Source organism: Ictalurus punctatus, chromosome 25, assembly GCF_001660625.3.
Source record: "Ictalurus punctatus breed USDA103 chromosome 25, Coco_2.0, whole genome shotgun sequence".
Classification (NCBI taxonomy): domain Eukaryota; kingdom Metazoa; phylum Chordata; class Actinopteri; order Siluriformes; family Ictaluridae; genus Ictalurus; species Ictalurus punctatus.
Genome location: NC_030440.2, coordinates 7,696,316 through 7,719,877, shown reverse-complemented (window position 1 = coordinate 7,719,877; position 23,562 = coordinate 7,696,316). Strand labels below are relative to the sequence as shown.

Sequence of the window (23,562 nt, the reverse complement as noted above, 5' to 3'; positions counted from 1 at the left end):
CTTTCTAATTGGCATGGGCCTCCAGTCAGTGTTATTCACACAGAATTCATTCAATGTTACCTCGATGAACTTTCTACAGTGAAAATAACCCACTCATTTAAAAAGCAGTTAGTTGAGCTGAGGCTCAAACCCTGTTCACTGGTTTAGTAAATCTGCATGTTACCACTGCACTATCCAAACACACATACCAAACTTCCTTAACTTAAATACTAGAGATATTGTACCTGTACTACGAGACTCGACCATGCTCACTTTATATTTTACATCATGTTGTAATTAGAAACTTGTTTGAATTAGGTTTATCATAAGTTTTGGTGAGAAACGTGATATTTTTATGTGAACCATTCGACCACAAATTCCATTTCATTGTACTGTGTTTAGCTACAGTATGTTGTTCCATGTGCCACCTGGTGGTTATTTTCTGAAGCACAACAAATGAATTTAAATTCTTAGAGCTGTGCCTGCAGTACATTGCGTCATCACACGTGACAAATCGTGTGATGTCGCGTGAAAATTCAGAAAGGCCACATCTGTACACAACCAAACACAGAGTTCACAGATGTGATGCAATGAAAACTGATTAAACTCTTTTTTAACAGAGGCCAAAAAATGGAATTTGCACCTCTTTTGTTTGTGCCTGTAATCAGCATTGAATTTATTTGTGATGTCACTCCACAGTAAGTGGTAAGTGGCTCATATAAAAGTTGACCCTCAGGCCTTTAGGAATTTGCAGATGTTCATAGGTATTTTCTTTTTTACCCAGCCTAAGAGATTTAAATCCCTGCCATAATTGCATTGTGGCAGGTAGAGTAGTTTACTATTAAAAATTTTTGATCGTTGTGCTGTTCATTTTATCTCTGTACCAATGTTATTGTGGAGAGGGGTGAATCATTTGCCTAGCAAGAGGCTCACATATCTCCTCTTTCCCATTGCCCTGCTCACCAGCAGCTAAACACATAGTCAAGATATTCTACACACAGAAACCCAACAGCGTCCTGACTAATTTTATAACAGACTTGTGGTGCTAAAATAATTCATTTGTTTATACTGAATGAAAATGTCGGATAAGTCAATTTCCACAGACATAGACATTTATCCTATTTTCAGATGAATTATGCTCTCTTTTTATGTCTTGTGTTCATGAAATTCTACATTAAATATTTTTCACTAATTGGTACTAATCAAAGTACTTTTTTAAAAAAAACCTCAGACCCTGAGATGTTATATAATAAAATATAATAAAAATGTAAAATATAATTTAAAAAATGATTTTAGAACTTCAGCAGTAGCAGTATAACTCTCACAGAAACAGCTGGAAAAATACTTTTGAAATGCCACAAAATTGTAATGCCATAGACAATAAAGTGTTCATTTTGAGACCATATATTTCAATGACATTTTTATTAGCTCACAGTTTGTTGCGAAAATGTACCTAGACCCGAGAATACAACACTGAGATATCATTTATGAAACCGGATACAATTTGATACAACTTGCTTCTAAATATATGTCTGTCACATATCCTTGAACCGTACAGAGTTGAGAAAGTATATGAATGTAGATACTTACTTTTGCTCTATATACAGTGTTTGGGTACATATTTCTGCAATCAAAGAAATGTCATGACCATTGTATGTCTTTAAACATTTTACACCAATAATAGTAGTGCTAATTATCACATTATACAGTAACACACTAACAATACATTTAAAGGAATGTGTTTGATTGTATCAGGAGCTAGCAGCTCAATACAGGAAGATGGAATGAAGATATTACTTCACTGTAGAGAAACAAGGTTGTTCTCCAGATGAAATCTAGTCTGAAATATCTCCAAGAAAATTTACTTCCCACTCTTAAGTATGCCACCTAACTCACCTATTACAAAGATATTATTTCTTGGAGATAGACTTTGCAGCAGATTGTACAGTATAACCAACGACACTGAGGTTTCCTGATTAAAATGAAAATTAATTTGAAGTGACAGGATACCCTATAGACAGTCTTTTATTTCAGGTGCAATCTGTATTCAGGAAACTATAGCTGAAAAGGAGGAGTAAACTTTATAACCATAAGGGTATGCATTCTGTACCTAGAGATCGTAGTGTACCTTTAAAATCCATTCAAGGTACATATTCAGAATTTCAAGACCTCTGCTGTACCTCTTAGGGCGTTTGTACCTTTGAGATTAAACATGTACCAGTACAGTATCTTTTTTGACAGCATAGAAAATTGTCTATGAATCAGACTGTTTGTGAACACAAATAGAACCAAGCTCGTCCTCTCTCTTTATCTCTCTCTAGTCTGTGTCAAGGAAGACTGCATCCTCAGGTTTGGGCTTGGCCAGGTTGGCACGTACTCGTGCCTGGTCCACTGCATCCAGCAAGTTCTTGGCATCCATGGCCAGCGTGTGAGCTGCTGCCAGCATCTGCTTCTTGCACTCCTCCTTCAGAGAGGTGATAGAGTTTTGTTGAGCCAGCCGCATCTTACTGATCAGCTCCGCCATGTCCTTATTCAGCAGCTTCTGTGTGCCCTCAATCTAGGAGCACAGAGAGACACAACATGAACCGCATGATAACGTGCTGACACTTTCCTAATCACTTTCTTATCACCTGGGCTCCACTTTCCTGGTGTAACTGGAAAACGTTTAACTTTGAGGGTAGTTTTACAGTACAGAGAGATAAGTGTGGAGGAAGAAAACAGGATATTAAACTAGGAAAAGACCTCTAACCAGATAAAAAAAATTGCCTATAAGGCACTTCTTGGAAATTGAAGCTAATTTGCCAAGCTACCTCTGTCCTTATAGCGCCTTGTAAAGATGGAAGAACATCATCAACACTGGAAATTAAATCCCTCAAAGTCAATCCAACAGACTGTTGATAGAACAACAACAAAAAAAAGATTAGTTAAAAAAATGGTCTTATAGCAATTTTCCTCATCATCCTAAAATAGTTCCAGAGTGTTACCTTGACTAAGGATATGTACTCAGTGGATGGTAGTGTGTTCACGTCATTTTTCAGCTGCACTACCACTTTAACCAGATCCATGACACACTCGTACACCTTGTCCTCAGAGCGATCTAGCTCTGCTGTAGGGGCAGGCTGACCGAGAGAGAAGGCAATGATTCACAACAGCGCATTTCAAATGCTGATCAGTCATCCAAAATATTATAACACTCAAGTGGCTCTGAGTGAACTCTGACTGAACTTTCAGTGCAGATTCACTTGAAAGATTATAGCTTCTGAATGGCCATGGAAAGAGTGTGTGTAGATGTGTACAGCACACCATTACCTGCACTGAAATTCTTGGGGGCTTTTCAGGAGGCTTTTGAAGGTCATCTATAATGCCAGTTTAAGCAGAAACGTTAAGCAAGTCAAACAGTGGATCATGAATATAATGTGCATTTTAATAGTTTAGAAAACAGACACTCCTATGTGTTCATTTGAACTGAAATGAGGGCTTACTATTATTAGGTTGAGGGTCTGGTTCCTAACAGGGAACAGAAAGAAAAAGTTTGAGTATAGTGTTCTGCTTTGTCTTACGGGTATGCCTAATATCAGATCAATAATTTCTGAATGATCTGTACCAGGGATTGTCAGCTGGCAGACCGTGCTCAAGATACAGATTCAGCAAAGTTTTTCACTGTACTGAAGAAAGTACTTAAAAAAATACTGAAGCACAACCAACAAATGTATGATAAAAATGGCCATAGTTCAGTTCCATAGTTCCATAGTTCAGGCCATAGTTCTAAACAGGAAACTTCTAAACAATAGGGCTTCTGTAGCACATCCTCTGCTGTTTTAATCACATGCTTTTATAGATGTAAATGTCTTATGTTTAACAAAAACTATAACCTTTTAGGGTTTTCTTTTTCAGTGATTTTTTTTTTTGGTCAAGCATTTCCTTTTGTGCTTTTTTTTTTCATTGTTGTAAAATGCCTTAGAACTCCGAATTTTACAGCATAAAAATATTATATACTGTATATCTTCCACCATAGGAAATTTGCAAAATGTAATGCAACTAATAAAAACACAACGTCCATATAATCAGGGATGACATTGTAGTATTCTACACTGCTCTTTATGTTCGGCAACTGCACACGCCATAGAATAAAAATGGATATAGACTCAAAACCACCTACCATCTCAACTGTGGTCTCATTTATTTTAGGGTCCTTAAAAAGAGCAAGACATGAAAAATCAATTACAGTACATGTATCAAACATACAAGAAGAAAGGTGGTAACATAAAATATATGGTATATGTATTGTGTGGATAGTTCTACTGTATATGTTACAGAGAATGGTTCTTCACTCATACCAGAAGCTTCTCCTCTTTCTCCAGCCACTGTTTGTCCTCCACCATCTCATCCTTCTGTTTCCTTATGGTCTCCTGCATCCGTTCCTTTTCTACCTGCCACAGGCGCTGTGCATCCTCCATGCTGGATGGCCCTACACTGAACTCCCCCTCCTATGCCATGCAAATAGAATAAAGGGAAGTGCATGCCAAAGTAATTTAAACACAATCGGACAATCAGTTCAAATGAAGGCCTTACAGACATATTTATAGTATACCAACACACAACAACACTGTAAATGTCAAGGAAATGTTAGAATAAGCTGAAAGGCAGGCTTACTCCCAGACTGAGGCGCCGGGCAGGCATGGTGGGAAGCATGAGGTTGTTGGTGGAGTCTACAGGAGACTGATATTCACATGGACTAGCCAGATCTGGAGAACTGGCACATAATGCCTCGTTTATCTGTGGAAGAAAATGTGCATTAGAGGAAAGCACACAAAAGGACTCTCCAAAGTCTAAACGAATGAATTATCGCATATATGAATAAACCACAATACCTGAATGTGCAGACCGAAGTTGAGGGTATTCCCAAAACGACCAGGATTCAGTCTTGAGGGCTGCATGCACACAGAGAACGACAGCTATGAATGCAGGGAGTAATCTAAGGTTTTTATGTGAGTGAAGATGCGCGCTGGAGTAAATCATAAGGAGGCCCTTCGGTACCTTTGGAGGCGGTTCACTAATATTGAACTTGGGCTCTAGGAACCTGGTGGCTCTGTTTCTGTCTCTCTCCTTCTCTGCTTCTAGGTCCTTCTCCATTTTGTGCACATCACTGGACCATTCAGAAAGCTTAGGTTAACATTTTGCTACCGACACAAATACCAAAAATTTTTTAGGAAAAATTCCTGAGGCTATTAGTGAGACATAAAGAATAGATTACCTGATATTGCAGACAAGTTCAGTGAAGCTAGGCCTCTCATTAGGGTCGTAGCTCCAGCAGCGGGTCATGAGTGAGTACAGGGCAGGAGGGCATAGTTCTGGCTTAGGCAGCCTGTTGCCCATCTCCAGCTGATTAATCACTTCACGGTTCTCCAGCCAGAAGAAAGGCTGCTGCCCCCGACTCAGTATCTCCCACATGCAGACAGCTGGATATGAGCAGCACAAAAGCAGCAAATATGATTTTCCTCTAAGCTGAAAGTACCAAAATTCACACAAAAAAACGCTAATCCGATCCAATTAGTAAAAGTACTGCAAAGTACAGAACTAATGGGTGAACTTAATCAGAAAAGCACTTCACTCCACATTCCTTTGGCAGGATCTAATTTCATGGACATTTAGCAGCAGACCACAGAGGGATCAGCTATCTGCTGCACTCATATCTCAGAATTGATGATGTGACATCTGGAAAGGCAATTCTCCTATATATAACTATCTATCAGAGAGTCCATGATTATAATTCGGAGAAGTCTATAGGTCAGGTCCTCTAAGGCAGGCCAGTCTAATGTTATTTAAGCCCACAAGCAGCACTATCCTTTATCTCAATATATCACAGAGAATTTCCAAATACGTTCACTACTCAGGTTCAAGGGGAATGTTGCCATTAAAACGAAGGATGTCTAGTCTGTGTTTATTCCTAGAGGCACAGGTGCTGAAATGTCTACCCTTGCCTCGGGAACACTCAGTAAGAAGGTTTATCAACGAATAAAACAGCTGTTTGATTATTACACTTGAGTAAGGTTTAATTCTGCATTTATCTTTTCTCAATTTTAGAGACTGTATTTACTGCAGAATCAAAAGTCCAGGGGGTCGATCCTACAAATCTAACCCTAACCCCATTGACATTTGTTCTACTATAAAGGGGTACTTGCAATTTTGTCTTTTAGACATTTCGCTGTCATGTATCCTTATACTGTAGATTGCGTAAATTTCATTGGAGGAGCCTAAATGTGTGCTTGGATAACATCGTTCTGACTGACAGTTAAAGACCAACAAATCTTCATCCTTGGCCAATAAAATAATCTCCTGGCCATGGTGGGTGATGACTTTGATGGCTCGTAATTGCGCTCTAGTGCAACCTTCATAGCCAGTTGCACAACTTGTAAAGACACATGTAAATAAAGCTGTGTGTGTACATTTAATTCCATCACATGAGCACACATACATCTAAATCCGTTAACTCATAGTAGTCTGTAAGTGGAAAATTTGACTAAGTATAACATTAGACAGCTTACCAAACATCCACACATCACTGGCTGTGGTGAAGCGACGAAAGTTTATGGACTCAGGGGCCATCCATTTGATTGGCAATCGGGTAACAGAGGCTGAAGAAATGGAAGAGAAAATTGAAATCACTGATTCTTTGTAAAGTTGTTTCAACTTAAAATACACAGATTTCATTTCTTACCAATAATATAACAACAGAAAGGTAGATCTGTTACCACCTAATATAATCATGTGTGCATGATGCCTACCACACTTCGAGCTACTGATTATGTGTTCAGTGTCTAAAAGTGTTCTGAGGACAGCACTACGGACTTCTCTCATGCACTGTGAAGCAGATGAAAGAGACCAGTCCAATAAGAACTCAAATCCCAAATAAAAACCCCATCTGTGCATTACTTCTCTTGTGCCAGTTTTGGAAAACTATAATACTGTTATATTCACCTATACCAAAATGTACTATACCAGTTTTGGCATTTAAATACTGATGAATCAATAAACAGCAAATGGTTGGTATGGGGCCTTAAATGGGGCTTTAAAAATGTTCATCACAATGCAGGTTTATATAACAAAAAATAATGGTTTAATAGAAACACGGTTTGCAGAGTTAAAGTTTCAAGGTGCCCATAAAGGCAGATCAACTCATAACCACAAAGCCTGTATCATTTCACAAGATGAACTGACTGCCTGTAAGGGATGCTGAACATTTTTTCTGATTTCTGCTAGATTTACCCTCTGATAAGGTTTACCCTCTCCAAAGCTCTATGCTACAAAACCCTTCTCTACAAAACATGCATGAACACAGTGTTCTGGTATCATTATGCCATTCAAATTCAGAAAGTGTCAGTATTACTAGAGGCTTTTGTTCCACATAAGCAGTTATGGACCTGATTCCAGAACGATAAACTTGGCAATACCTATATCTGTAGAATTTGCTGAGTGTGCAACTGCAAAAATAAAACTGCACTCACAGCAGGACTTTTGCAAGCAATATGCAACCAAATAACAGCGCGAAACACTGGCATACATCAAGTGTCGTTTTTTTTTGTTTGTTTGAGTTGTGTGTTAAAACTACTCATGGGCAGCAAATTACACAAGAACCTCCATCCAAGCAAAAATAAATACCTAACAAGAAGCCAAGCAAATCTTACAATTCAAATATGACAACAATTGTAATCCTTGGCTTATCTCTTATTTCCTTTTAACTGACTGCCTACACTGGTAGGGTCTGCCATGCATGTACAAAACAGACAAGCAGGAAGATCCACCTCCAGAGAAGTTTACATACTTGGACGTGCTGAAATGTCAGTGATATCTACATGATACCGCCTCAGAATGCACCTGCAATGTAACTGACATTAATGTTCATTTTACTAAGGCTGGAGCTCATCATACAACCTGTGCCTGGGAACGCCTACTAAGTTAAAAGATGACCTCAGAGCTGTCAAAAAGCACAGAATTAAATAGGAAATGCAATGCAAATTCAGTAAGTAAGCTATAAATGTGATAAAATAATGACAAGTAAATAGTGTGGAGGGCAATAATAAAAAGACTCCTGTGTATAGTAACATAATAAGTAACATAAGATAATGCATGGTTTTCCTTTCAATAACGAGTTGATGACTCGAAGACTTAGAGTCTAGTGAATCACATTTAACTCCATCGCTGCTGAACATTAATTTTAATGACCGAGTAGTGTTTTTAGAAAAAGTTTCACATGCAGTTAACATATACCTAGTTATGACATTTTCTAATGAAAACTATGATATCAAGGACTGAAGCGCCCGCCACAAATGCGTTTCATTTCATTTCTCCTTGTTTGTGGCATACACTAGAACAGTCCTGAAAACATAAAACCATACTTTAAATAAAAGGCAGGGATAATAAATGAATGAATATGATTATACAGTCACTCCATCCTGGCGATTGATGCCACACTACATGCCTATTGAGCTTGTCATCATTAATATTCTGGTGGAGGTTGCCTGACTAAGATAGAGCAGCTGCAGGGCTTTGAACGGCCTGGTGCTTTCATGTGTCTACAAATCAGCCGAGGCTTACCTTTGTAATATTCCTCGTTCTCTATGTATCTGGACAGGCCAAAGTCACCGAGCTTCACACACTCTGGTGTGGCGACAAGCACATTTCTCACGGCGATGTCTCTGTTACACATATAGAAATTAGTGGCACTATGTTCTTGATCTATTATTTTAAATATGCAGGAAAAGGGCAGAGATTCAAACGACTCTGTTAAACATACCTGTGTACCATGTTCCTACCCTGTAAGTAAACCAGAGCTTTGCAAATCTGCAGGCTAAACAGGACTAGTGTGACATTGGTCAAAGTGTTCTGGTTTTTGTTCAAGTAGTCCCCAAGCTGAAAGTAAAAAAAATAAACAAATTGCAACATTTAATAATTTAGTCCTTGAAACAATGCAGTAAATAGAAAATAGTTTAAGCAATACCTTTCTTTAAGTTATCTAATCTACATTCTACAGCACAGCAGTGGCATAGCCAGGAATTAATTTCAGGGGGGTAAGTAAATATGCTTAATAAAATCACAACATAATCTGTACAAGCGTGATGTTCTCATGCATTTTTGGGGGATGCCCAGACACTAGTGGAAGCGGCTGTGTTCTTGAGAGCTTGCCATATTAATAACGTTAACAGGCACAGGAAACAAAACACCTTTATTACAGTTCCATTAAATATGATTTCAATAACAGGCAAGTAATAGCGGGAAATGACATCTTACGTTATAAAACCAGATGCATCCTTTTTTTCTCCTGCCATTAATCAGCTATCACCTCAATATCCCGATGTACATCGTGTAGCTACCTGCCTAACAGCTTTCAAATAGACCCAGGAAAACTATATGATTCTGGTTAATCCTGTTTCTCAACATAAATGCTGCTAGCCAATAAAAGGGGATTAAACAGACTAATATTCACTAGACATCTTGAAGATTTTCTCGTCCTTTTAGGAACACCATTATAGCAAAACTACTTCAAACTGCTGTCTGACATGTAAATTATCTGCGCTATATGTGAGTTATGTTAAACACCCACAAGTATGCATTTCAGTGATACAATCAACCCCTCCTAACTACTCTTCTGCAGCATAGTAATTTACTTTAGTGTCATTTTAATTGAAAATATACTTAATTATACGTTATAAATCTGTCTGGCCTCTTGTCTTTTCTGTACCCCTGTATGTCACCATGGTCTTGAAAGTACAATATTTCCTCCTCACCAATACATATACAGTACAGTGGCAGGATGACAATAAAATCTACTTGACTTCTCTTGACTGATGGACAATTTGGCTTTAGTAAAGCCATCCTATTGACCCTCATTTGTTTACACTATTTTTCTCTACCATAGTCAGTCAGACTCATACTAGCTTCATCAACTCACCCAATGAAGATCTTTTTTACAGACTCACCATTACTGTTGATTTTGGACCATAATGATTAAGTCCAAAATGCATGCCGGAGGCCTGAATAACCCTGGGCTCATTTTAACATAGGCTACATAAAACTTCAGGCCACAGACAATTCACTAGCCCGTTTTCTAAATACTCTAAACTTTACAAATGACGCATTTGAAATACTTGCGTGGCTCTGACCAATATGTGCAATTTAATGCAAAATGTAAGCATGTGCCTTGTTAAACTTTCACATCAAAGTCTGAAAAAATTAACAATATTTTATTAAAGGTTCTAATTATTATGAATTAATACATTGCTCCTAATACTATTGTGTAGCGTCTCTGCCACTTACCTCACCATACTGGTAGAGCTCCATGACGATCCACACAGGTTCTTCCTCTATGATACCTATCAGACTCACTATATGAGGGTGGTCCAGCTTTTTCATAATAGCTAAGAGCATTAGATAAGCAAGAAACATGAATGTCAGAATAAAATGAATCATTTTTTTCTCTGTAAAGTGAATTTTCTTCAAAGTGTATCGATCGAAAACTTCTCATTACTACCTGCTTCACTCATGAATTTATCCATGATATCAGGTGAGCACCCTTTACAGGTCTTTACAGCCACTTTGATCTTCTCACCGTTCTAATTCAGACACACACAATGTTTCAACCCTTATATATTATGTAATAGATAATATATAACGGCAATATCATTTCTATGATATTCATTCAAAAGGCACAAAGATCAAGAAGTACATCATTTAACGCAAGAATCAGATTTGAAATTCACCTCTTTTTTGTAAACTCCTTCAAAGACCTCTCCAAAAAAACCTGCGCCCAAAATTTGTCCCAAGACTATGGAGTTCCTAGAGATTCCGAATTTCACTGCTAAACACAAACCATGAAGAGTCTATGTATGTCTTTAAAAATGTAAAGATGAATGACAGTCGTACGGTGTCCATAAAAAAGCAAACCACTCACACACTAAAATAAAACATTTTACGCACCAGGAGGTGGAGGTTTCTCGTCCGAAATTTCACAGTATATATCAGAATCTGAAAAATGCATAAACTGATATGAAAAAGCTGTTTAAAAAAAACAAAGCTGTAAATTAAAGGTTGATTTGTTATGACCAATGTCTGGAAAAGCAAATATATGGGTTCTCACTCCGACTCTGCCGTCCAATCTCTTTCAAGGGTTCAGGCAACAGTATACTAAAGAACAATGTAGGAAGTAATGTATGGACAGCTGTAATACTCTGCGATATTCTCCACTATATTTAAAACCACAGATGTGTTGAAACAAATGCGTAAAGAAGAAGGTATTCAGTTTGACTTACCCTGAGGGGATTGCAGGAAGGGAGCTACGGAGCTCTGTACCTAAAACAGTCGAGAAAGTCAGTTTACGTAGTTATTATTTATGACCTATGGCTTTTTCATATTTTAATGAGGAAGTCATTCAGGAGTATTTCGTATAAAATAACCTGGTGACTGTTGCTATAAATTTGAGATAAGGCAAGACTTCACTTCACTTGCAGATCATCAATTATTCTTATACAGTTCCAAGGAAATATATAATTGGTGAACTATATTAGGAGACCTAGAAAGATAAACGGAACCTGGCTTACTTTTATTGGGTCGAGCTATCAATGATGAATCCGTATTGTTCTCCAACCTGCAGTAGCCATCAATCAGGTCAGCCATGTTCTCTGCAATCGCCATTGTAGGCACATTGACTGAGAAAGGCTGAGAGGCAAATGGGCGCAGTAATGCTGTTATGAGAGAGGCATTTTAAGAACTAGATGTTATAGCTAGGATCCGCAGTATGATGCTTACCTGTTTGGCTCCCTTGATGTCAATGTCTAACAGAGCTTTGCCGTCACTTTGTGCAGTGCATTTAATACTTCGGATCTGTTTAAAGTCTGCTAAACTTAGTGTCTGGAAAAAAATTAACAGAACATGCAGTGAGAAATAATTGTAACAATTGCAACCAACATTTGTCTTTCGATCCCAATAACAAGCATAGTATCTCAATGGCCACTGCCAAAAAAATACTTGTCTTACAATGTGTTAACAAACACATTTAAAAGTAGGCTACACCAAAATTTATGCTACAGACAATTCATTAGTACCTTCATGAAATAAATGGTGGTTTTATATTATAGAGTTGTTTTTTAAAAATAAAAATTAAAAAAAAGCAATACATCATAAGGCTGAGTGATATATCAATATAATATCGATATCATGATAAATAATTACACGATACACATTTCTGAGATATCATTGGTATGGTGATGTATTATTTATGTTTTACAAATGAAACAGTAATGAATGGATGCTGTTGATTTGACATAATTAAAAAAATCTTTGTCTTTGTAGGCATTAAAAAACTATCAAAGACAGTTTAATGGGTTTTTTTACTACTGTCTTGCGGACAGTTTGTTAACTAAATAATATATTGTGATACACATCATATATCGTAGAAATGTCCTCAAGTATTGTGATATAATATTTAAATAATATTTTTACATATTATTTTGTAATATCACCCTGCAATAATACAGAATATATTCGTCTTCAGTAACCGGTTAATCCTGGTCAGGGGATAAACACTGATTGGGATGCCAGACCATCGCTGGGCACCATGCACAAACACATTCACAAATTCATTCATATCCACAATTTAGCAATGTTTCTACAGATTTAGCCAATTCATCTACTGCACTTTTTTTGGCGGAATCAGGTGTGGAGGAAGAACACGCGGAAGAACAGGCGGCTGTGACTCAGGTGGTTGAGCGGGTTGTCCACTAATCGTAGGGTTGGCGGTTCGATTCCCGGCCCACGTGACTCCACATGCCGAAGTGTCCTTGGGCAAGACACCGAACCCCAACTTGCACCCGATGGCAAGTTAGCGCCTTGCATGGCAGCTCCGCTACCATTGGTGTGTGAGTGTGTGTGTGTGTGAATGAGCTTTGGATAAAAGCGCTATATAAGTGCAGACCAAGAACATGTGAAACCATGGAGTCCTTGGGACTGTGAGTCTGCAAGACCTACCCTCTGTGCCACCAGACCAAAAATAATTACAATTTTGTAATGTAATTATTATTTCTAAACTTGCTGGATTGGACTGAGACAATGTGACGCTGACCAAAATAAGAAATCATAGAAGACAACGGTCCTTATGCTGTGTCTTAATTTGTTTAACATGCTGACCAAACTGAACATAGGGATAGTGACAGTCCTGACATGCCCAGGATAATCTTATGCTAAATATATCTTATAACAGATTATTGGCACATATTCAGTAAACTGTCAACATAGTAACAGACTATTTAACGACTTAAAAGTACTGAAAGTTTGAATATTTTCAAATAGTTCTCATTATTTCAATACTATGTGCAACACTACTACCAACAGTAATTCAATAATGAATTCACATTAGTAAAGCATGGCTTTGTTTAACTGGTATTCAAGGCTTAGAAACATGAAACTTTGTCATGGTATGTTACAGTGCCCTCCACTAATATTGGCACACTTGGTAAATATGAGCAAAGAAGACGATGAAAAATTGTCTTTATTGTTTAACTTTTTTGATAAAATGGGCTGTGGTTGGATCTTCCAGCAGGACAATGATCCAAAACATACATCAAAATCAACACAAACATGGTTTACTGACCACAAAATCAAGGCACTGCCATGGCCATCCCAGTCCCCTGACTTGAAACCCATAGAAAACCTGTAGGGTGAACTGAAGAGGAGAGTCCACCAGCATGGACCTCGAAATTTGAAGGATCTGGAGAGAGTCTGTATGGATGAACGGTCTCAGATCCTTTGCCATGTATTCTCCAACCTCATCAGGCATTATAGGAGAAGACTCAGAGCTGTTATCTTGGCAAAGGGAGGTAGCACAAAGTATTGACTAAAATGGTGCCAATAATTGTTGCACACCTATATTTAACAAAGATTTTTTTTTTGATAAACCTGTGTTGTGCTTGTAATTGTTTGATATCCATGAGTGTAGAGTATTTGTGTGATTTTTTTTTTTTTTTTTTTTACAAAAGTTCAAAAACCTAAACAATAAAGACAATTTTTTACAGCCTTCTTTGCTAATATTTACCAAGGGTGCTAATATTAGTGGAGGGCACTGTATTTATTAAGTTCAGGTTATTATTGAACATAAACATTTGAAAGGATTTATATTTCAGATTTTGGGTGTTGAAGTTATCTTACCTGTGAATCAGTTTGTTTTCGTTGGCGAATACCCTTTGCTCCAATGACTAAATCCACTGTTAGACTCCAGCCTTGCTGTAGGAAAATAACAGCAACAACATGACATATCTGCACCATTTAGACCCAAATAATTCTCAAATGTATATAAATGAATTAACTGTGACCTAGCCAGTCAATCTATCTATCTATCAATCAAGTAGTTGACATAGTTGTTTACAACTCACCACTAGTTCACAAGGGAAAACCTCTTCATTGAAGTTAATGAATTCACCAAAGGTCTTAAAGAACTTGACCATGCACTCCTCCTCTTTGAGTGTGCCATATTGCTGAAACGTCTGCTGGATCATCTTCCTGAGCTGCCTCGGCTGAGGGCAAACACCAACAAAAACAACAAAACTCTCCATTTAGTCCAGAAGAGCCACTGAACCTTTATAACTGCTGATGTTATAGATACATTTTATGACCAAAACTATGTGGACACCTGACCATCACACCCATATGTGCTTTTTGAACATCCCCTTCCAGATTTAGTCCCCCTTTGTTGTTAATAATAACCTCCACACGTCTAAGAAGGCTTTCCACTAGATTTTGGAGCATAGCTGTTGGGCTTTGTGTTCATTCAGCCACAAGAGCATTAGTGAGGTCAGGCACTGATGTTGGGTGAGGAGGCCTGGGGTGTAGTCAGCATTCTCTGTAGTTCATCCCAAAGGTGTTCAGTGGGGCTTTGACCAAAACTTGGTTTGAGTCAAACCTTAGACATTGTACTTTGCTCTTGTTTGAAGTTCAGCACTACTGGTGTCTCCCTAATTTCTGACCATCCATGTATAACATTTTAACTGGGGATATTATCAGTCCTTAAACTGATAGTGTGACAAGTTTTTATTACATTACAGTCATGCCTTAATATAAACAGACTTATAAATCTTGTATAAATCATTCTTACAGTACCTTCATACTGTCAATCAGTTTCTGTGGAAAGAAAAGGTCTAGCCCAACTTCTTTCCTGGAAGAAAGCATACAACACAGTTTAACTGTTGCCAAAATACAGCAAGTCAGAATACATTTACAGTACACGTGGTGTGATTGTTCTAGTTCTGTGTAAAAACACATACCACAGTGCTGTTCAATGCTTCATTTTCTATAACAGAATGCCTCGAACAGTTCAGTCTGCCAAGTTTTATATATTAACGTGGTCATTCTAATACATTACTGTTTCTATAGTAACAACTTAAATGTGGATTTGCACAGCAGATGCTTGAAATAAACGCACTAAAAAACTTGTGTAATTGTCGACATGGTGATGTTCCACATGAGGAGACAATTGTTTAGCATTTTTGGAAGGAGTCATCAGTGTCAACGCTTTATAAAACTCAGAGTTAAAGCTGTAACTTTTCATACACAAACTATTCAGGTGTTGAGGTTTGTAGTTTGCTATTAACATGACAAGCTGTGTATTTGTGTCTTACTATTTAAAAAAAGAGAAAAAAGAGGAAGGGAATTCTAGCTGTAATAACACAATAATACCTATATTACGTGATAATAAGAATGAACTTGTATCATGGACGTTGCACATCATTCAACATAACTGCAAAATGTACGAAGTGTCGGTCTTAACTAAAATGTTAGCTTTGGCAAACTTACTGTGGTATAAGAGGAATAAAACACTTTGGGATGTACTGTTATAGGAAAATAACCAATACAGTTCAAAAGCTTGAATGATTTATGACTTACTCTAACAATTCAAAATTGGACTTCTTCTCGAGGCCTCTGGCATTCATGTCTTTGTAAAACCTCCTGCCAGGAAAGAATTTCACTGTGCTATAATGTATACATGACACATAAAGGCTTCTTCTTCTTCAAACAACACAAATCAGCCATAATGGAGAAAATAAAATGACATTTTTTGTCAGAATGTATTCTAGAAATATCAGGACTAATAAACATTTTAATACAGAATAACTATGTGTGTAACTGTTTCACATAAGAATGGCTTAAGAGCCATTATTAGTCCTACCTGATCTCCAGACAACCCAACTGCAATGCCATGCCATCACTGACTTTACTAGAATACTGCTGCATGTAGTCACTCCGAACCTGTGCCACACCAAGCACCAATACATTATATTAACTGTTAATATCAATGAATCAGTGCTAAACAGGAGAAATACATCTATTTCTTGTGTTATCGTGATCACCTGATGATATAGATATAACAATGAAGTTTTGTCATCTTTAAACTTCTCCAAGAAATTAGCTGGTATGTAGCGAATCCTCAGGTCATATCTGAAACACAGGCAACAGTGTTCAAAAATGCAAAGGCTTACAAGACACATATAAGCTTACTGTACAGTGACATGATGGAAAGATGACACTGTTTTTTTAATAGTTATTACATATTATCTGGTAAGTACTACTACTGTATTAATTATTTAGTAATTACGGTAAAATCTGTCACCAGACCCTAGAATTTGAAGGGGTCCAATGTGCTTATTTAGTTTATACCTATTTAGCTTTTGCTTGTCTTAGTTTTTTCTGGTTGCTCAGATGTCATGTTTATCCATCTTGTAAAGCACTTATAACTGCAAATACATGGAATGCGCTGTTGAAACTACAGGGTGTCCCAAAAGTCTTTAAAATTAACACTTTTTAGCAAAATGTTTTCCAAAATTTTGAAAGATATTTAAGAATGGAATCAGTGATGTCAGGCACTGATGTTGGCTGAGGAGTAGGAATGACTTTGACAAAAGAAGAATGTACTTAAATCATTCTCATACATTTTGCTAAAAGGTGTTAATTTCCCATATGTATAAGGTCTTTTGGGACCCTGTATTATTTTTGTGAATGTTATGACACATATCTTTCTGCGATTCACAAATTATAGTTGTGTATGTATTGTGCATTGCTCCTCACCTCCACTCTGCTTCCACATGAAGTTTTTCATAACGCTGCTCCACCTCTCCCACAGTCAAATCAGGATGTAGCCAGTGATGCTCCTCAGACTTCAGGTGTTTGAGTCTCAGGCCAAAGCAACTTGCATTCTGCACATTAGGGCCCAAACGCCCACTGATCAGGATGGAATGGATGATAGCCTAATAATAGACAGAAGGAACAATAAGTCTCTGTCTACTCAGAAATTGGGAACCTCAATTCAAAAGACACATCAGTAAATAAGCAAGGAAAGTTCTTGTCTCAAAGTATGCAGGTGCACATCTGAAAGCTACATATGACTATTCATTTCATGATGTCATATTAACATAGTTAGATTGTCTTAAAATGGAATTCCTTAATATGTGCTTATGTTAATAAAAATCTGAATTTCAGAGTAGTTACAACATCAGACTAGCAAAAATATGTTCATGCTCACTGTCACAATCCTCCACTGACAAGTCTGACAACTGATCTAGATCATTTATTATTAGTACTATGTTATCACTAGGCACTTAACTCTCAATATGAACCAATGTGAATACCAAAAAATGATAGGGGGTGTGATGGGCCTGAACTGAAGCATTCTGCACAAAATAGAACATTTTTGCATATTTTTCATAGCACATTTTGTGTAATTATGTTGTTATTTATGGAAAATGAAGAAACTCATACAGAAATACACACACACACACACACACACACACACACACACACACACAGATATATATGAATATATATATATATATATATATATATATATATATATATATATATATATGAATATATATATATATATATATGAATATATATATATATATATATATATATATATATATATATATAATTTCTTTTTTTTAATGAAAGCATCTGTTTGTAATTACATTCAATTATGTGTAACATCCTCAAAACCGTTTAGTTCCTCTTATCACTTACTTTGCAGCAGTAAAAGTTTCCTCATTTTCTATAGAACATAATTACACAAAAAAATGCAGCAAAATGCAATATCCTCCATTCTTAAACTTTCCTTCACTGAAAACATTAAGAACAGTTGGATCTCGGATTGTTACATAGCCTTAAAGACTCCTTCCATAAATGTTAACCAAATGCTTCCTTACAGAAATCTTTATTCTTTGTTAAACTACAGCATCTTTTCATCAATTTATTACTAGTCTACTTGTCCCTTGAAATTAGCGGTTACTATTCAAACAGACAAACAATTCGAAGGATTGTGTTAATATAAATTGATGCATATTAATATAAACCTGTGATTTGCCATGCTGTTGAATAAATATTATTATGTCATAGTAATTGCATTTTTAACAAATTTAGTTTGTACTTCAAACCTCAACACCTAACATTAAAAATGTTTCCTCTTGGAACAATTATTTCATACACATATCTAGAGAAAGGTACTTACAGGGTAAACATTCCCTGTACACTGCACCGTCTATTGACTCTTACCCTTATCTGCCACGAGCTATCACACTTGACAAGTTTGAAGTTTTTCAGGTTGTTGCTGCTGCTGAAGCATACTTTAAGTATTTTCACAGGGCCTCCCTCTCCAGCAAGGGCAAACACAGGGGTTTTTGGCCCGTCAAAATCCGGGCTTGGCACCTTCCATGACAGTGTGCTGGTATCACCTGCCATTTTGGATACTGCTTACAGCAAATAGCACACCATCACACCCACGTTTGTCCTGTGGAAAACACGTACACAGACTCATTTTAAAAGCTGTTTAACATGCTAACATTGTGCCTTTGGGGTTTTTGTTCTTTACAGTGCCAATATAATTTAAACATATCGTCAAACTGTTATCTAGAACAACAGAAAGTAAAGGAAAGATCCACACAGTTCTGGGAAATCAAAATGCAACAACATTCACTGTTAAAAACATTAAAAGATGACATCCTCCAAACAGATTAATAAGAAAAATAAAACAGCGGTAAAAATCCAGAGTAACTGTTATCTGTTCACCTCTAAAGTCCTTATGCAGGATCTAAGAGCATAAATCCATCAGGCCAAAATGTGCATGTTTGCTCTCACTGACTGTATGAAAATACTTACACAAGCACTATTTGCTTCCACTGGCCTGTCATTGTACTCTTTTACATGAAATAGTCACTATGTAACTGGGATTCACCAGGATTATTGTTTATCCTGATGATACAATGTTGTCCAGAAATATAATATACCAAGTTACCAATTCATCAAGGTGATATTAATAATGCAAATTATGAAGCAAAGTATTAACATAATATGTGTTAGGAATCGGTGACAAGCTCATCTTCAACATTGTAAACAATTTTTGACAGGACATAAGTCTAGCTGTAACATTTAAATTCAAACAAGAGCCCTATCACCTGACCAAGAAGATGAATTGCCTAGAAGGCTATTTGTAATGTCAATGTTTACATTTATCAGCAGGGGTTTTTCTCAGATTGGGAAGTGCACAGTATTCTCTCCCTCTCTCACTCTGTGTGTGTGTGTGTGTGTGTGTGTGTGTGTGTGTGTGGGTGTGTGTGTGTGTGTGTGTGTGTGTGTGTGTGTGTGTGTGTGCATGCATGTGTGCGTGTTGTCAAGAGTCCTACCTTGCTGGTTTTGCAAGCCTGAGGCAATGAATTCCTCACTAGGTGGAAGCTACATGTCTGAGTCTCACATCTTGTCATACTATCTGTAGGATCCTTTGAGGAAATAACCAAGTACTATTCGTAATTCAATTAAGTGAAGTTCTTGCACTTCAAAGCTGAGTAAACAAGCAATACCTACCAAAAGTTATTGACACCTTAATTAGTTGTATATATTAAATTAAAACTAATAACTCTAATCCCTTGCTTTTACAATGATGAGAAGATAAGATGGAATCAAAATGACCTTTTTTCCACCACACCACAACAAATTCCAGGGTTTTTTTTTTTGGAATGTTGAAAATGGTAACACGTGAGTGACAGTCAACCTCCAGAGGTCATATCACTTGTAGATAACCACTAAGAAAGAATTCTCATTTCTGCCTACTGTGAATGATGAAAGATAAGCAGTTATTTTACTGAAAGTATTTCATTGAAATACATCCAACTGTGCCTTTTCTGTGTATGGGATCTGACTTTAGCTGAGAAAACAAGAAGATTACATTTTTAATACATCTGAGTGTATCAATGCTCCCAGGGTCCTATGTTCCCCAGATTTATATAGCACATAATGAACACATGGTGATTTAAAGCTGGAGTTAGACTTCAGAATAAGTGAGAGCTGGGACATGTTCAAACTTAAAATTTTGTTCCTTTTATGACTGTTTACTATGTTTTACAGGCTACAGGTATGACATTTTCTTCAGTTTAGTGTATATATTTCACTATTGTTCATGTATGGTGTTGAACTGTATGAATAAAGACTACCAGCTATTTTAGCTATAGCAGCACAAATGAGGGTTCAGCATGTGCAAACTAGTTCAGAAATTTCAAGTGTGGATGAACTAATGAACTATGAAGTACAACTAATGAACTATGTTGTTATTCATTTAAATGTGTCTTTGGTGTTTAAAGTTAAAAGGTAATAAAGTTAATAGGGCTCTGGGAAAATTAGTCCTGAACGAGAGCCGACTTTTTAGAATCAAGTAAAACATATAATTAATAAAACAGTTATTCCTGTAAAGTAAAAACCATTTTTAAAAAATAAATAAAACTTAATAAAAACGTCAGTATGAGAAAGTACGCAAACCCTTTCATGCAAATATTACAGTTCTTCCATCATCACCACAACAAATTGTGACAAAAAAAGTATATCTTAAAATAATAAAATAAAATAAAATAAGATGATAGTTCTGAATGCCAAATTCACATGCTGTTAAGGACTTTTTCAGGTCTCCTGCTATTGGTTATGTAAGGAAGCAAATCTGATCGGTTTTTCCTCCATAGTTATATTTATTCCACTCTTTGTTAGTGTCTTGATGTCTCCATGGTGGTTTTTTTGTTTTGTTTTGATTTTTACTCTTCGTATTGATCTCCTTAACTTAGTGTTATCTTTGATATCTCTGCAGAAAGGTCAGACTTTTCTGTTTTAGGTCTTCTGGTGACTGTTATAATCATTCCATAGATGCTAAACTGCTCACAGCTAAATGTTCGAGTTAGCTTGTTTGCTAAGTGAAAATAAATTCAAGGGAAAAAACATGTCTTCACAATCATCACACATGCTAAAGTTCATCTTGCTAATAACGCTTATTTAGATGTAATTGCTCTAATATGACTTCTTTCTTAACAGAATAATACTATTACGTGAACAAGAAATTCTGTTTGGTTGATAAAAGATGGGAACCCTAAATTATTTAGTTGTCTCTTTAACCACTAGAGCCCAACAGAGAAATTTCTAACAAGAACCTCTTAGGTTCTCTTGGTTAGGAAGCAATAAACTCTTAGCTCTAAAAAATAAAAAAAACAACAACAACAATTTTTCCCTAAGAGTGTATTTATATCTATATGTATATATACAAACCGAAGCAAAGAGAACTTTCCAGCAGCCTAGCATGTCAGAACTTGCTACATGTGACTAAATCAAGTTGCTGCAGGCATATATCTCAGTCAGTATAGAGAATATTCAGAGCACTACAGAAGCAACACATACCATGAGCCAACAGTTAACAATGTATCAACACAAAGGATTACAGTAAACAGATTAAATGACTTCTCCTAATCCTGTCAGATGTTATGCTTAACAACAAAATAGGCTACAGTGGCTTGTTCCACTCAAATCTTTTTCATACAGTAAGCTACAGTATGACTAGGATATTAGGCGAAATATTGTTAAATCACTGCAGAAAACAGTAACGATGTGATATGAATGTAGATAGATAGATAGATAATTTATTGGTCCTCAAAGAGGAAATTTGTTTCCACAGTGGGTGCGTACAAGAACATAACATCATACATATAGACCATCATAAACAATCACAGGCATAGAGGGGAGAAGGGGACAAGGAGAAAAACATCAGGATCATCATACAACAATTGCATCTGGCATCACAATGGGAGTACCTATGTGTTTAATACTCGTATAGCCATAGGAACAAAACTCCTACCATAGCTGGCCTTTCTGCACATGGGTAGTCTATACCTGCGGCCAGAAGGAAGGGGGTTGAAATATTTATAAAGTGGGTGATTTGGCTCATTCAAAAAAAAAAGTTGTAGTTGTCGTATAATGATATGCTAAAAAGCACAGGAAAGCTTGGATATCTTATTATTTTGTTTTAATGTGGTATACTCTGAGAAAAAGGTGATAAACTACTTTTCCTTGTTGCTGGGGTGGTACATCTTTAGTATGTAGTACCTTTAGTGTGTGCTTATGGTCCTTAAGGTCGAATTGTGCACTGTAAAGCAAATTATAGGCACACTACATTCACGTTAGGATATAAAAGATGCATAGTACAGGTATCAGAGTGGAGGTTGAGGAAAGGAAAGGTACTGTTTCTGCGGTTCTATCTGAGTGTAGTCTTGTAGGCTGTTTGCGCCCTTGCAGGAGCCACTGGAATGCGCAGTGCTACAACCTGACCTGCGCAGACTTGTCCTGAGAGGAGCTCTAAACTAAACAGCAAAGTAAATATTAGGTTTTTATTCCGAATTCAAATGAACGATAATTTATTATCTCAAAAGAAAATGTGTTATGTGTGAATGTTCGGGGGGAGGGGGGGGGGGCGGTGGGTGTTCGGGGGTAATGTAGCTTCTGTGCAATCACAGCCAAGCGTGCCACGAGCACCTGACGGTTTTTATCGGGCTTTAATTGAGAAAACCTAGAATATAAAAGCATGAGCGTGCACAACGTCATACGGCTTAAGTAATATTTGATGATTCACTCACCTTATATAGTGTCTTCAGTCCCGCTCATGTCATATAGAAGAGTTCCTCTCAGTGGTGACAAGCGTTTTGTGTTCAGGTAGATGGAGGTGAAGTGCCTCGCAGGCCACGCCTCAGCTTGACTTGCCCTTCGTACTTCCTCGTTTGCGTCTGCAACTTGGTCCAACTTTAATGGGGGAGGAGATGAAAATTTCACTCCTGCTTGTAAACCCCTGCTTGTATTTTCTGTGTAAAATGGGTAAACGCACCTCTATTTTACAAGCTATAATCACTCCAAAGACTTTTTAAAAAAAAGAAAAAAAAGAAAAAAGAAAAAAGTAGAATAGTTTGAAAAGAAAGAATTCACAGCTTTGTCTCTCACACTCAAAACCTAATCTTAAGGAAGCAGAGTATGATATCCTTCAGAGTTGTAGCCTAACAGTTATGTCAAGACAAATGGACAAAGATTGAGCAAGCAGTCTGGCAGAATGAGAGCAGAGATAGCAGGAGAATGTTCAGGAGATTGTTGAAATTAGTTATAAAGGCAAAAGGTGGACATACATATTATGAGGGATAATCACATTGAGAAAGGTGCAAAACTTTCCAGATATTAATAAGCTATTAATAAAGCCTATTAGCA

The 23,562-nt window shown here is 37.0% G+C and overlaps 1 protein-coding gene across 2 annotated transcripts; it reads right to left on the bottom strand.

The window, feature by feature from the left end:
- Positions 1–1,384: 1,384 nt before the first annotated feature.
- On the bottom strand, positions 1,385–23,087 carry ptk2bb (protein tyrosine kinase 2 beta, b). Of its 2 annotated transcripts, none has more exons than XM_017456548.3 (31): positions 22,947–23,087; positions 18,565–18,799; positions 17,086–17,264; positions 16,371–16,458; positions 16,190–16,269; positions 15,907–15,969; positions 15,124–15,178; positions 14,400–14,540; positions 14,176–14,250; positions 11,782–11,883; positions 11,574–11,691; positions 11,286–11,325; positions 11,114–11,160; positions 10,954–11,001; positions 10,737–10,834; positions 10,508–10,589; positions 10,294–10,394; positions 8,774–8,889; positions 8,575–8,675; positions 6,525–6,614; positions 5,234–5,438; positions 5,017–5,125; positions 4,851–4,910; positions 4,633–4,755; positions 4,317–4,466; positions 4,139–4,171; positions 3,462–3,486; positions 3,289–3,335; positions 2,964–3,098; positions 2,790–2,870; positions 1,385–2,536 (listed from the first exon to the last, which is right to left on the bottom strand). In XM_017456548.3, the coding sequence occupies exons 2-31, from the start codon at positions 18,748–18,750 to the stop codon at positions 2,297–2,299; spliced, it is 3,018 nt and encodes a 1,005-aa protein (XP_017312037.1). In that variant the 5' UTR covers positions 18,751–18,799; positions 22,947–23,087; the 3' UTR covers positions 1,385–2,296. The 2 variants fall into 2 exon arrangements, with proteins under 2 accessions (XP_017312037.1, XP_053531757.1); XM_053675782.1 differs by having other exon boundaries at positions 10,737–10,831.
- Positions 23,088–23,562: the final 475 nt, after the last annotated feature.